The 16694-nt window shown below is 37.5% G+C and overlaps 1 protein-coding gene across 1 annotated transcript in view; it reads left to right on the top strand.

Moving 5' to 3' along the window:
• Positions 1-16694, top strand: part of XKR4 (XK related 4) — a 397062-nt gene that overhangs the window by 241298 nt on the left and 139070 nt on the right. The window contains exon 2 of the mRNA XM_087420559.1: positions 11520-11719. Coding sequence (XP_087276685.1) covers positions 11520-11719 — 200 coding nt within the window. The remainder of the gene's footprint in view (positions 1-11519; positions 11720-16694) is intronic.

The following is a 16694-nucleotide window of genomic DNA, read 5'->3' as shown; positions in this document are numbered from 1 at the left end:
TTGGACAGAGCATAGTGGAAGCATTTGTCAGATCAGGTGAGTGAATGTGCAAAGGCAGTCACAACGAGGGTCCGTGATGGGATGGTATACAACAGAGGCTAACATTGCCATCGTATCTGTCTATAACCAAGGGTGGAATTCAGTGCCTCTCAAGTTTCTTCCGTCTCTATTATGATTCCAAGTGACCTTACACTGCCGTCCCTGGTCAGGGGGCCTCTGTCTCCCGGAGTACAGTTGCAGACCTGACGCCTGGCGGCTAGCCCATCGTCAGTCCTCACCAAAAGGGAGTAATTCTTTACAGAAGATATCTCACTTTTAAAACCTCTTCCCTTTTTGAAACTCAACTAAAGCCTAAGAGTGCTTAACATAGAAAGTAACTCCAAGGCCCTTGGCCTGGTAGCTATTAAAAAAACAAACCAAAAACACATCCACGGAAGAGCAAACTTAACAATTTTGCTTCTGTTTCAGGAATACAAGTACTTTTCACTGGGACACAAGCCCTCTCATGTCATTCTAAATTTCCATACAAAATGGATCTATTCCTCTATATTTATTTCTCGATTCCTTATGCAATTTACTAGACAAAAAACATAGTGAAAGGTTAGTCTAGCTTCTTTGAACAATCCAACATCTTTCCTCATTTGTTAGAATTGGGTGACAAATATTACCAGTCTTCCTTTGTTTTTGCATTGATGGTTTGTCTCTAGAACAGGTGATATTACAGTTAGTAGAGAGAGGTTTGGGGCTCTTTGTCAACATGGAAAAAATTTCTAATCCTGAGAAGTAAATTATTATGAAACCAGATCTCCCTGAAATCAGACCTCTTGCCACCTGCTCTGTGGAAGCACATTGTGGAATTGCATGAGGCTGGTCAAATGTTGAATAAAAGCTGAAGACCTGCGGACTTCTCTCAGGGGCTTGCTTTACAACTGGAAGGCAGGTGTCAACACAGCCCACATGGGAGGTAGCAGCGGCAGAGGGGAAAGAGTGTGACGTTGAAATACACATTTGTGTTTTCATCCTCCACTCACCTGGGGCAAATTTTTCTTTCCATGTTGTGAGGAATAAATGAGAACATGTGTGACACATAGTACACGTTTATTCTCACACTCATTGCCTCTCTTCTATTTCAACCTTCTCTTCTGACAGTGAATAAAGAATCAATTAAAAAATAATATGGCCAAAATGTGGTAAACTATTTACATATTGACAAGATGGAAGAAAGCCAATTGTGATTGCAAAGTCTCTTTATTCTCACCAGTTTTCAGAGCACCAACTTGGGAAGAGCCCAAGATGGCATTTCCTCATGACTAAGTTATGGACGTAAGACTCCTAATGTCCATCACTGCTGATTTAGAGAAAGTAGAAAACTCTCCTGACATTAATATTTGTAGTAGTGCTAGTGTTAGTTAAATATCGCAAATTGTTACGTGCTTCCAACTGGAAGCAAAAATTGATATGATGTAGGTTATTTATCAGTCTCATGAAAATAACTAATTATAAAGAAATACAATTTGAGATTTTTTTCCCTCAAGTCAATGCAACACACATTTGGTGAATCTCTACGTGTACAAAAAATAGTGCTAAATGGTGTAGCTTCAATGATGAATGGACACACTCCAGCCTTGGAGGGCCTGGAGTGGAAGCCAACATATAAGCAAATAATTCCAACGTAGTGAGATAAGTACACTATTGGAGGTATGCACAAAGTCGGGTGCAGGGAATGACTCTTGGTTGGGGGTCATCAAGGAAGGTCTTCTGAGGTGAGATATAGTAGCAGAGTTTTAAACCACAAATATAAGTTTCCTTAATGCAGAAAAGAGAGAAGGCCATTCTAAGAAAAGGTAACATGAAGGTACAAAATACATTTCAGGCCACGGGAACTACTTATGCAGACACATATCAGAATACAGGGCATTTTTTTCCCAGCTTTGTGCCTTTGCCTATGTAGTTCCCTTGACCCAAAATTTCTGAAACTTTTTGCATGTTCTGAATTTTGAAAATTCTGAAATCTTTTGCCCATTCATGTTACATATTTATATACAACGTGTGTATGTGCATACGTTCACATACACATACACACACATATTGTGTAAGTTTAGAATTCTTAAGTAGGTAGATAAAATTATTCTAAGGACTTCAACTTTCTTGTCAACTTTCTTTAATCAAGAAGGCAACCCTGGGGGCAGGCCCCGTGGCTTAGCGGTTAAGTGCGCTCGCTCCGCTGCTGGTGGCCCGGGTTCGGTTCCCGGGTGTGCACCGACTCACTGCTTCTCTGGCCATGCTGAGGCCGCATCCCACATACAGCAACTAGAAGGATGTGCAGCTATGACATACAACTATCTACTGGGGCTTTGGGCGTGGGGGGGGGAATTAAACAAAAAAAGAAGGCAACCCTGATATTCAGTGATTTATAGGCATTAAATGTGCAGCAGCAGCAGTTCTGATAAGACCCTTTACCTTCCTCACTGTCATTGGCCTGTGCTGTAATACAATAATGGGAAAATAAAATCTTTTATTTCTGTTCCAGAATCAAATTTTCAAATGTTATTCATTGAATGAATGGATGAAATGGAACACAAAGGAAAATATACAAACTAATTTTACATAAATAAGTTAAAACTGTGGCAAAGCAGCAAGAGAATGTTGACCTATGATAAACTTAGGCCATGACAATTATAGCAGAGGAAAGCCTTCACTTCACAGTGAGGGAAAATATAATGTAAATCTATATTTTTTTTAGAAGTAATTAAAATTCCAAGTCCTGTGAAGGAGAAATTGAAGCATGTTCGGAGAGGGACCAGTGTGGTCGGGGGGCTTGGAATGTCCTGGGAAGGATGGCTGAGGATGCTGGAACTTTCAGCAGGAAGGGGGAGAAATGGAAATCTCTGGGGACTCCGAATTGTCTTCTAATACTTGAAAGGTTGTGTAGAAAAGATGGATTGAATTTGTTCCATGTGGCCCTCAGCGAATGAACCAGAAGCAAAGGATAGGTGCTGTGGTAGGACCACTGTCAGAAACTTTCTCCTTCTCAGAGCTGGCCTGTACTCAAGGACAGGATTTTGAGAACTTATCAATATCCATAAGGAACAGCATATCGTATAACCCAAGGAACAAGAAAGCAGAATGTTAATTAGATCAAAGGCTTATGTGGCTTTACTTTTTTTGTGGTATACCGTCTTGTCTTTGTCTCTCCATGGGATAATTTGGCTTCTTTTTTGTGGTGTTAGAGAACAAATACAAGTTTGTTGGAATAAAAGGTGATGGCCATTCAAAGACAGCACCTCTCACACCCAATCAGAAATGGCTCTGCTTCTAGGGTGGCCAAGCTGGTTCTCATTCCCAGACTTCTCCAAACACATTTGGAATATTAACATGTAACATTTAATATTATCACATTGGTGATTGTTTGTCAGGATCCTAATTTTCTTCAAGAAGAGGGTAATTTTATTGCTTTACTTTGGTTTCTTTTTGTAAAGACCAACAGAAATATATGGATAGATGGTTGGGTGAGTGGATGGATAGATGACAGATAGATAGATAGATAGATAGATAGATAGATAGATAGATAGATAGACAGAAATAGATAGATAGATAGATAATGTCCACAGACTTTGAGTTCTCTGAGATAAGGTGACCCTCACATATCCTTGAGTCTCAAGATGACTTGGGTCCCAGGCAGCGGAAAAGAAAATCCAAAGTTTAGGGTACCATTGCTACTCCCCATGTTACTCCTGAAAAATTAAAACAACTTCATACTGATGACATCTAACATTTATTGACTGCTTAGTAGGTAATTTATGTACCTCATTTAATCTTATTTTTAATTATTTCATCTTTTTTTTTCGTTTTTTGCAGAAAGGAAACCTAAGGCTTAGGAAATATAAGTAATTCCTCAGAGTCTTAAAACTGCCAGAGCCAAGACTGTAGTTCTATTCTGTCTCCAGAACTAAAATTCTTAACTTCTAAACATATTGTCTGTCAGCAAAAAAAAAAAAAACATGCAGAAGACAGAAGAAATATAGTGAATGCTGTTGTTTTTTACATATGGTGAATTCCAGAATAATTAGAGCTAGATGGATATAATGAAAGACTGTGAAACTTGACATCAGAGTGGCTGGGATCTTGGTCCAGCTGCCATTTTTCAGCCATGTAACCTCAGACCACTTATCAATCCCTCCAGCCACAGCACTCCATGACTCTAGGCTATAATATTATAGATAAGATACAAGGTGGGAATTTGTCAATGATTTGGTTACTGTGGTCCATATAAGTAGCCAAATTTGAGAATCCGGGCCTTAAAAATTAATATATTAAAGTTGAAAATGACCTATGGGCAAATCACAAAATAATAAAAACAAGTGGCCAATACATATTTACAAATGTTAAGCCTCAATAGTAATAAGAGAGTCACTGATTGAAACATATGTTATAGTTCACCCATAAAATTAACAAGATTTTTCTTTTAATGATAATGCATAAGGGTTTAAGAAAATAGGGACACATATAGTGTCCATTGGTACAGCCTTTCTGGAGAGCAATTTTACAGTATGTACCAAAACCTTTAAAATATTAAAGCTATTTATGCATTTAAACTTTAGCTATATGAAAGTTTATCATAGCATTGTTTATGAATTTCAAAAATAATAAATCAATAATCTATAATCTCATTCAGAGATCACCACGTTAATATTTTGTTGTTTAAGTTTCTAATCTTTATTCTGTACACACATACACATACATACACACACACATATATATATTTTTTAAATTATCAGTGGGATACTTTTCATATGCTGTTTTAAACTGTGTTTTGCCTTAACAATGTACAAGGAATGAATGCACTGTAATTTGTCTACTACCCTATTGTTGGACATTTGGAGTTCAATCATTTTTTATGTTATAAATAACACTATGCTATATGTCTTTTTAGCTAATTTTTAGGGACTTGTTTGTGCACATTCTATGCCTATTATTCTAAAAGAGCAAAAATATGACCAGGATACCACCCTGGCACTCCACACACACTGCCCCTGCCCCTTGCCTCCTAGTGGCTAGGCTTTCAAGCTAGTAGATGGAGCCTTATTGGTGAATATTTTCCCATTTCAATTTTTATAAGCTGAACTCATCAAGGAGTTGCTATGTTGTATAGAAGTCTAGGAATTAATCCCGTTGCCTCCATGCTTTGCTCTAAGAGCACTCATATTGAGTCCTTCTAGGGGCATCCAGTGGTCATGTCCTCTGGGTCTGGATGGGCAGTTTCCTCCTAAACAAAGATTCAGTCATTTTAAAACTTCCTATCTGGAATGAAATTCAACCCATGCTACAATATGGGTGAAACTTGAGGACAGTATGCTCAGTAAAAAAAGCCAGTCACTAAAAGACAAATACTGTGTGATTCCACTTACATGAGATCAAAGTCGTAGAGACAGAAAATATAACGACGCTGCCAGGGGCTGGGGGAGAGAGGAATGGAGAGTTGTTGTTTAATGGATACAGAGTGTCAGTTTTGCAAGATGAAAAGAGTTCTGGAGATGGATGCTGCTAATGGTTGCACAACAATGTGAATGTACTTGACACTGAACTGTACACTTAAAATGAGTAAGATGGTAAATTTTTTATGTGTATTTTACTGTAATTAAAAAAAAAAAACCTCCCCATCCTGGACCTGGAAATAGCTTTTCTTACCATCCTTGATTTATAGGTTTGCACTTTGTATGTACATTATTGGAAGACTTAATTTTGTCTTATTATGTGAAACTCCAGGAAGCCAGACAATGTGAGCTCCAGGTGCTACAAAAACAAATGTTTCATTGCAGCAGAAGAGTTCAAGTGGCTGTGGGCCACAGAACTGGGAGAACTGTTTGTAGCTTTTTAACCTATGGCGCAGGGCTAAGGGTATGCATAATCTCCTCCCCAGGGGAAAACTAGAAATAAAATAGCTCAAGGAGGCATCTGTAGAAACTCTATCGTCTTTGTTAATGCCACAGGGGTCCTGGATTTAAAACTTCTGTGATATTCGCAAGGAAGGTGAGCATTAATTCATAAATTTGTTTACTCAACATGCAAAGGCTATCAGTGCTCTCTTCATGATATATCCAAATCTGACTCCTTGTCACCACCAATACCACTGCAGCTTAATCAAAGCCATCATCTCCTCTCACCCATATTTATTGCAATAGTCTTATTACTGACGTCCCTACTTCCCCTCTTGCCACACTGGCGTCTATTTTCCACACAATAACCAACTTTGTTAAAATGCAAGCCAAATTTATCACTCTTCTGCTCCAAACTCTCCAGTGACTTCCCATCTCTCAGAAAAAAATATAAAATTGCAAATATTGTGTGTGCTCAATACATACTCATTGAATGAATAAAATGACATGAATTGAGTACCTATTAATCGTCAGAAACTGAGCTAGACGTTGGGGTACAAGGACAAACGACATTCTTTTCTCCCCAAAAGTTTATATTCTGGGATGTGAGATGAACTCACAAATGAATAAATACAACAATGATGTTATTTTTCCCTGGTCAAAGTCTAAATAAAGATAGTTTGGGCACACACAATGGCATGGCCAGTTCTGCCTGAGTGGGAAAAGAGGGTGAGGGGGAGGTGATACTTTAGTCTTATAAAATAATAGAAATTCCAGGGTGATAAAGGGTATGGAGAGGCATTCAGGCAAGAGAACCACAGGGACAAAGGTATTGAGGTGTGACTTCATAGCCAAGGAGCAGCAAATGTTTTAATATGATGAGGACAAAGGGCATAGGACCTGGGATAGAGGCCAAAGGTTAAGTTAGAAAGGGTAAACTAAAAGCCTTAAAAATTTGTATCTGCATTTTTTTGAGTTTCTTGTTTATCTTCTAGGCAGTGGGGAATCACTGAGGTTTTTAATATGGGAGATATTGAATTCAATTTATACATCTAGAAGCAATGGAAAGGGTCCATTAGAGAGTTCAAAGTTGATTAATAGTAAGAACTAACATTTATTGAATGCCTACTATTTACCAGGCTCTGTGCTCAGTCCTTCACTTTTATTTCATTTAATTCCCAGATCAACCTATGGGACTGGTACTGTTATCTTCCCCCTTTAGTGATGGAAATGCTAAGGAAGAGAGCTGTTAAGCCTAAGGTCGAACTATTGTAGGTTACAGAACCAAATAAGAAACCTAGAGATTCAGACTTTAGAAAAGAGAGGGAAAAAATATTTTAAGGAGATAAAAGTTCCAAAACATAGTCTCTTATCACATATAAGGGGAAGGGAGAGGTGGGAGCCTCACATGCCCCCCAGCTTCTAGCTGGGGTGACTGAATGGATGGCAGTGTGGATTACCAGTATAAGAGATGGGACAAATTTGGAAGGAAAGCTAATAAGCCATTTTGAATATGTTTGTTTTGATATGCCTGTGGGAAATCTGGAAAGCATACAGACAGACAGTTTGGATCTCAGGTGAGGGTTGGAGTGGGAGAGGCAGATTTGGAAATCACCAAACCGGGGAGGAGAAGTCATAAGATGAACAAGATCAAACATGGATAGAAGAGAATTACTGGTCAAATTTGTGTCCCCCTTTTAAAAGATGTTGAAGTCCTAATGCCCTGCACCTGTGAATGTGAACTTATTAGGAAACAGAATAGGGTCTTTGCGGATGATCAAGTTAAGATGAGATCACTAGGGTGGGTCCTAATCCCATATGACTGTATGTTTATAAGAAGGAGATATTTGGACACAGACATGCACGCGTGGAGAACATCATGTGAAGGTGAAAGCAGAGGTTGGGTGATGCATCCACAATTGAAGAAATGCCAAAGATTGCCAGCAAACCACCAGAGGCTAGGAGAGGGGCATGTAATAGACTGTTCTTCACAACCTTCAGAAGGAACCAATCCTGTCAACACCTCTTCACAAGAATGAGCTTGTGAAAAGTTGTGGAAGTATAAGAAAGGAAACACCAGCAGTTTGCACTGGGCTAACCACAAGCTGCACCTGTGGAGTGGTGAGGGATCACAGAAATCTGCTCATGAATGTCCCCATAAACAGTGCTATAGCAAATGTCATCTTATAATTGATAGAGAGCTGTCAAAGTCCCAAGGGAATATTAAATCTGTTTTGTATTTTAAAATGCTACTGTTCTGTAAATATACTGTCAGTTGCAGCATAGTTATTGAATCTACCAAAATTATCCCATTAAAACAGGCAGAGCAAAATGGAAGAATTGTGATCATACCTGCAATAAAACTTAGTGCTGAGATACCCCCATAATTACCTAGAGACAGATTAGTGACAGCTTATAAGAGCCATGTGATATCAGCAACTATGCAGGAAGAGGCAGGAGGAAGGCGCTGAGAATATGAGAACCTCCAAATCCCCCACAGGCACTCACTGGAAAGTGCAGAGGGCCAATCTCAGAGGAGCAAGGGAGTCTAGAATTGTATTCTCAACGATCTAGTGCAATGGTGAGTCCAAGGGGACCATAAAGCAATAAGGTCTGATGCCGTTGGAGCAGTCTCATTATTAACAAACTGAAGACCCTTCCAAGACAAGGCTCCGCATTGAGGAGAATCTGCTGGGAATGGGTTCCAAATCGAGCAGGACAGGGACTACCACCAGAAATGAAAGAGAAGGTCCAAACTAAAGGGGAGGGGAAAGAGAGTAGAGGCAGCTGATCTCAGAAAGTTAAGAGGCGACATTATTTTTATCACTTCATGAGAACAACAGAGGAATGTGCACTGGAGCTGTGAAACCAGTAAAGCTATCCTGGCCCACTTACCCCTCCTAAAAGTACACAAAAACTAAATTAATTTTTAAAGCTTAGCAACAAGAAAAATATCAAAATTATTGTAAGGAAATAATGACGTTCCTACAGATAATGAAATCATACCAGAAAAACACATGTAGAAAACAGATAAAAACCATAAGAAAATATTTCAAAATGAGCTAAAAGAAATTAAGAGAATTATAAAAGCTATGAGAGAACAATATAAATCAGAATTAGAAAAAAATCAGAAAAAAATGAGTAGAAAAAACTAAGATTTGACAAGAAAGATGACATGACTCAATATGCAATTCTAATTTTTTAAAAAATTAGCTCAGAAATGAAAACTCAATTAGAAGGAGTGTGACACTATTCAAAAACCATAGTTATAAGATGAATAGAAGATGGAAAGGAGGAAAAATTTTAAATCAAAAAGCAATTTGAAATTAAAAGGATTCAGAGAAGGCGATAGACATAAAAGACAAAGAAGACATAACATAAGTAAATAGGAGTCCTCAAAGAAGAAATCCAAAGCAATGGATTAGAAAAAAATACTAAATACTATAATTCAAGAAGACTTGAAACTACATGTTGAAACTTGAAACTACATAACGAAGAGGCACACCACAATCCTGAGAAACATTCCTGAGATGCCAAACAGCCAATATCAAGATACATTCTAATAAAACTACGCATCTTTAAAAAGAAACAAAATATTCTTTGGATGTCCAAGCAAAAAGATCTAGTAGCTTTCAAGAGAAAGAATATCAGATTTTTATCAGACTTTTCTGTGACAATACTTGATGCTAGTAAGCAATGAAGTAACAGATTTAATATGCTCAAATAAATAAATTGCAGATCTTGGATCTTCCATGGAATATGGATTTTACAGCCACCCAACCTGACCCTCCAGTGACAAGTTTGCCCAGGCTTTTCTGCTTTTGCTTTTCATTGCTGTAGCCCTATGATTCTTCCCTCTTGGTATCTGAGAATCTTTGCATTGTGTAGGTGCAGTTCTTTCACAGACTCTAGAAATCAGCACCAATTCTGATTAAAATTGTGAGACTTAAATAATTTTAAAAAATAAAATAATGTATACCTGAAATTTATACAATGTTATAAACTAATGTGACCTCAATAAAATAATTTTTTAAAAATTGTGAGACTTTAGAGTCTGCACAGTAAAAGGAAACTTCTCCCCACCCAAGGCAAGATTGATAACCAAATACTGTTAAAAATATGCAAGAACTCAGAGAATATTGTCCCTATGCACCTTTCTTAAGGGATCTACTAGAGAATAAGCTTAAGAAAACCAAACATACTGTAGAGACATTGACCTTAAAGGCTGGAGAAGTATTCTAGCCAATAAAGAAAGAAGGGTGGTAGATTCAGAATATCACCGTTTTGCAACCCCTAATGAATGAGTGGATCTAGGAAGTGATCCTCAGTGGATGATGTCATCATAAAAAAGAGCATTAGTGCCTCCTTAAGAAAGTTCTGAACATCACCTACTCAAAATGGTCAAACTTGAATCTGATCAAAATTCTAACACTAACTACCTAATTGAAGAGACCACAAAGGACAGAGATGTCAACCACACTACACGAAGACGATCATCAAAATCAAGGCAATGGAAAATATGCAGGAGAACAAAGAAATAGAAGGGGAATCCACGGTGTAAAGAGGCGTAAGATGCATATCCAATAATCATCATGTGTGGGCTTGTTTGGATTGTATTTCAAACAAACTGTAAAAAATTTAGGATAACCAGGAAAATATCATTACTATTTGATAAAATATTAAGAAATTATCCTTATTTGTAAGTCTAATAATGGATTTATGTTTGTAAATTATTTTTAATAAAATATTTACAGATGAAATAATATAGTGTCTGAAATTTGATTCAAAATAATCTGGTGGCAGGGAGTAGGTGGAAGTATAAATGAGAAAAGATTGACAATATACTTAATTATAATTAAGTAATAATTACTTAATCTGGGTGAACACTATAGTGGATTTAATACCATATTGTGTTCTCCTTTCATAAATGTTTAAAATTTTCAATAATAAGTCTTTAAGAAGACATCTGGAGGGTTTACAGCACATGCACTCTAGTACTTCAGACTCGCATCGTGCCCTAGGAGAAATCTGTCTCTGAATACCATTGAGCACATGAGAGAGAGTACGTGTAGATTTTCAAAGCAGCAAATCCCTTCTACTTTACCTGAGGTTCTAACACATCTCACCTCACTCTTTGTATTGCAATTCGATGGAATGCCTTTAGTGAGGACAAAAATTGCAGTGACTTCTCGAAGTGAACATTTAAGAATAAGAGTACTCCTAAATGGGGGCTGGCCCTGTGGGGCAGGCGGTTAAGTGCGCGCTCCACTGCGGCGGCCTGGGGTTCTCCGGTTCGGATCCCGGGCGCACACCGACACACGCTTGTCAGGCCACGCTGTGGCGGCATCCCATATAAAGTGGAGGAAGATGGGCACGGATGTTAGCCCAGGGCCAGTCTTCCTCAGAAAAAACAGAGAAAGATTGGCAGATGTTAGCACAGGGCTGATCTCCCCCCTGCCCCCCACCCCCCCCCAAAAAAGAGTACTCTTAAATGGTTAATTTTGGGCCTTAAATTATAAGCCGCTACAGTAATTGTTTCTTGTGTGTGCTTGCATGGTAGCTTGCAGAAAAGAAAAACAACCCTGCTGTTTGAATTATAAATTATCACTTACCTCTTTCTTGTTCTCCATGTTTTCTTTCTAGATATTTCCACACAATATACTTAGGTATTCGAAGTCGACAGAGTGGGGAGAATGACAGATGGAGGTTTTACTGGAAAATGGTGTATGAGTATGCAGATGTGAGTATGCTGCATTTGCTAGCCACCTTTCTGGAAAGTGCTCCACAGCTGGTCCTGCAGCTCTGCATTATCGTACAGACTCATAGCTTACAGGCCCTCCAAGGTAAGGGCTTGCAATTTGGTTTCTGAATTTGGGGAAAGATTGACTGGCTGCTTTTGTTACAATCCAAGGAACGGTTCTAATACCCTTTGTTGGCACAGGCCACGGTGCTCCCTGTTATATGTCTACTGTTTGACATGTGAATTTGCGAATGATTCATATTTTCTTCCTCACCATCAGTTGTCATGGCTAACTTATAGAAAGATAATTCTTTTTTGCCTTTAAGCTGCCCTCTGAGTAGGAAAAAATTATTTATGATTTTATACTTGGTCAATATGAAAATAGAGTCAAATGAGGCTTTCTGGTTTGTATGATAGAGTAATTTCCAAAAACTTGAAAAAAAGCCATAATTCTCTCTCTGATATTATATATATATATTTTTTTGAATATTAGGGTAATCTCTACCATTCCCTTTTGACATTAAAAAATAACAAGAGAGAGAAATTAAAAGAAAATGGTAAAGATTACCTTAATGTTTAAAAAGAAGGTCATATGCAAAAAATGTCAATATTTGACAATATGTTGTTTATATACTATTACCTTTTATAAAATGATTATAATCAGATTAATATTTTTGTGTTTTGCTTTTTTGTTTGATAATCTCATTGGTTAGACTATTCCAGTTATAACAGATCTGCCCAACGTTTCCTTTAGGGCTTGCTGCTCGAATCTTTTCTAGAAGCAGGAAGATTAGACAGACCAGTGGGTAGACAGGTGAATAAATGGAGGTTGGGTGATGGATAGGTATTCGTTTTCTAAATAAAGAGTTTCCTGGTAATTTGTCGATCCTATAACTGAATAGATGTTGTTAAATGGTTAATGTCTTATAATGTGCTCCATTTGTATCAATCTCCGCAGAGCCTTGCTGTGACTTCCTCTACATACACACACATTGCGGTCATGTTCTGGGCCATGCTCTAACTTGAGACTTGATGGGGTTGGTCTGGGGAATCTCTACAATGTCCTTATAAATTTTTATAACAAGGAGCACACTAGCTTAGGCTGAGTGCTTTAATTGGGAGAGGAGAGGTATATTATAGGAAAAGAAAGATGAAGGGTGTACTGGTAGCCAGTGACCTGTTTATTTATGAATTCCTGGCCCAACCCTGGCTCCACACTAGAATAGCTTTGGGCCAAGAGGTTTGAGAAAAGGATCAAAGAGATCCATGGGGTGTAATTCTCATATGCTAGAAAGCAAACTGGAAGAAAGAGAAAGTGAGATGTTAGCACAGACACAGAAGAGAAAATCTTGGAGAAGGCAAGGTGTAAAAATTAGCCGTCAACAACTGCATTTAGTGGTGAAAGACCACGAGCTGCATGGAGAAGTTCTGGCTTTGGTTATCTCACTACCTTGCTGTGAGACCTTGTGGAAGTCAAACTTAATCTCTCTGGGCCCTGTTTCCTCAAATGTAGAGATCACAAACTAAACTACATGGTCTCCAAACTCTTTGGCAGCTCTGTCCCATCTTTGCATCAATGAACTCCCAGTAAGCTTATAGGGCCAGGTGTATGAGTTAGGAAATGGTCTGTAAATGAGGATATAAATGAAATTGAAAGGTAACATCAAACTAAATCTCTGTCTAAGAATCTATTACTAATCTTCAGAACAAATTGGCCACTCCTTACTACAGTCAAACGATTGTGAACTGTCTAGAAAGGAAAACCCAGGCACAAAGTGGGAGGGTTGTCAGCCGCCTTCCTGTGGTCCAAGATTACTAAGTGTCTCTACTAGTTCTAAAAGATTTAGAAAATCATAGAGAAGTTTTTATCCTAAAGATGATGCAGATAGACGAGGAAAGGCCAGAGAGGGTCTAAGAAAATGATATCACCTTTTCAGTTGGAGAGGTTTATGTAAAGTTTTATAGGAAAAAAAAATAGAAAAGGCAATACTTAGTCTTTATGAAGTTACTCATTCTAAACATAGAGATCAAAATTTATGTTTTTTAGAGTTGTGCCTCTTCCATGACACCTGGTGTCCCCAATTGATCTGCTAAGCTCGGCAAATTTACATCAGGTTTACTTCAGACTTTGGGAGCCGGACCTTGTTGTTGGGCAAGGCAAGCCTTGCTGTCAAAATCAGAAAGCCATAGGGAAAATATGTTCTGTATCACTCCTAAATTGGTCAAAACACAGGTTGATCCAAAGTTCACTACAATCATTGAACACAAGATGAGGAATAAGCCTGCTAAGTTGATCTTTTTTTTTAATTGAAGTATAATTGACATACAACATCCTATTAGTTTTAGGTATACATAATAGTGATTTGATATTTATGTGTATTATGAAATGATCACCATGGTAAGTCTAGTTACCATCTGTCACCAAAGTTATTACAATGTTATTGACTATATTCCCTGTGCTGTACATTACAGCCCACGACTTATTAATTTTGTACCTGGAAATTTGTACTTCTTAATCCCCTCACCTATTTTGCCCGCCCCTAAACCTCTCCCTGCTCTGGTAACCGCCAATTTGTTTCCTGTATCTATGAGTCTGTTTCTGTTTTATTTTGTTTTTTCGTTTGTTTTGTTTTTTAAGTTACACATATCAGTGAAGTCATGCAGTATTTGTCTTTCTCTGTCTGACTTATTTCACTTAGCATAATACCCTCTAGGTCCATCCATGTTGTCACAAATGACAAGATTTCATTCTCTTTTTTTACAGTCGAGTAATATTCCATTGTATGTATACACCACATCTTCTTTATCCACTCAGCTACCGATGGACACTTAGGTTGATTCTATATCTTGGTTATTGTAAATAATGCTGCAATGAATGTGGGGGTGCAATATCTCTTCGAATTAGTGTTTTCATTTTGTTCAGATAAACACCCAGGAGTGGAACTGCTGGATCATATGGTAGTTCTATTTTTAACTTTTTGAGCAATCTCCATACTGTTTTCCATACTGGCTGCACCAATTTACGTTCCCACCAACAGTGCAAGAGAGTTCCCTTTTCTCCACATCCTCACTAACACTGGTTACTTTTTGATAATACCCATTCTGGCAGGTGTGAGGTGATATCTCATTGTGGTTTTGATTTGCATTTCCCTGATGGTTAGTGATGTTGAGCATCTTTTCACATGCCTGTTGGCCATCTGTATATCTTTTTTAGAAAAATGTCTTTTTAAGTCCTCTGCCCATTTTTTAATCAAGTTGTTTGTTTTTTTGATATTAAGTTGTGTAAGTTCCGTATATATTTTGGACATTAACCCCTTATCGAATGTATGATTTGCAAATGTCTTCTCCCATTCAGTAGGTTGTCTTTTCATTTTGTTCATGGTTTCCTTAGCTGTGCAAAAGCTTTTTAGTTTGATGTAGTCCCATTTGTTTATTTTTGCTTTTGTTGTCCTTGCCTCAGAAAATTGATCAAAAATTATTGCTAAGACTGATGTCAAAGAGCTGACTATGTTTTCTTCTGGGAGTTTCATGGTTTCAGGTCTTACATTCAAGTCTTTAATCCATTTTGAATTTATTTTTGTATATGATGTAAGATAGTGGTCTAGTTTCATTTTTTGCATGTAGCTGTCCAGTTTTCCCAACATCATTTATTGAAGAGACTATCTTTTCCCCATTATATATTCTTGCCTTCTTTGTCATAGATTAATTGACCATATATGCATGGGTTTATTTCTGGGCTCTCTATTCTGTTCCATTGATCTATGTGTCTGTTTTTGTGCCAGTACCATGCTGTATTGATTAGTATAGTTTGAAATCAGGGAATGTGATGGATTCAGCTTTGTTCTTCTATCTTAAGATTGCTTTGGCTATTGAGGGTCTTTTGAAGTTTCATACAAATTTTAGTATTCTTTGTTCTAGTTCTGTAAAAAATGACATTGATATTTTGATGGGGATTGCACTGAATCTGTAGATTGCTTTGGATAGTGTGGATATTTTAACAACATTAATTCTTCCAATCCATGAGCACAGTATGTCTTTCCATTTATTTCTGTTATCTTCAATTTCTTTCATTGATGTCTTATAGCTTTCAGAGTACAGGTCTTTCACCTCCTTGGTTAAATTTATTCCTAGGTATTTTATTCTTTTTGATGCAATTGTAAATGGCGTTGTTCTTATTGTTGCCATTTTTTAACAAGGGAGGTGGGCAGAAGATTGTGTTAAAAGACAAAAGAGTGGAAATACCTGACAGCAAAAACAACAACAGCAAAACCTCCAGCAAATAAAGATCAGCTCAGACTACCCTATCTAAATCCTTTTGCATTTTGAAGAGAAATCTATCTTCAGAGACAGCGTCTCAATACAACCCTCTGCTGACAGATTATCCCATTTACAAATGAACCAGCTTTTAAATTAAATTGATGTGAATTACAAGAACAGAGCTTTTCTGCTCTAGGAAAAGAAAAATAAATGTGATAAGGGAACCTAGTCTGATGTATATTTCATATATATTTATGGTAAAAGATTCTTAGGATTTATATGTAAAAACAAAAATTTCTGCTGTGAATGCAAATAATCAATGGGCAGGACACCTGTGAAGTATTTGCAAATAGCTCTGAATTAAAATCTTTAAAATATTCTCATTTAGCAGGTGGAGAGCAGTCCTAAGTCTGCAAGTCATTTCCATATGTGACTATGTCTAAAATTATTATTTTTTTAGGGTAGAAAGAAAATTGCTTTTTTAACCTAATTTCAACTATCTATTACTCTCTGAAGGGCATTTTTAAAAATAATAAGAAAATCAAACAAGAAATATGACATTTTATAACTGATGCTAAAAATTGTATTCTCCTTATAGAAGTTGATGTAGCCCTAAAACACTGTTAGCTGTGGAAATCCTCTCTCCGCTCTCCTTACTTAGTGAATAATTAAGTCAGAGATACCTCATTGTGCTGGAAGCTGACAGGCTCAGTGGAGAACTGTTTAAGTAGAGCATAAGTGTTTCTCAGTTTGTACTGTCCCCAGAAGAACAGTGTGGCTGCTGTTCTGAGACCATGAATCAGGGCAGAGTGGAAACTTAA

The sequence above is a fragment of the Ceratotherium simum genome, chromosome 31, assembly GCF_057802395.1.
Source record: "Ceratotherium simum simum isolate JZ-2026a chromosome 31, ASM5780239v1, whole genome shotgun sequence".
NCBI lineage: Eukaryota > Metazoa > Chordata > Mammalia > Perissodactyla > Rhinocerotidae > Ceratotherium > Ceratotherium simum.
This window is presented reverse-complemented; position numbering and strand designations above follow the sequence as displayed.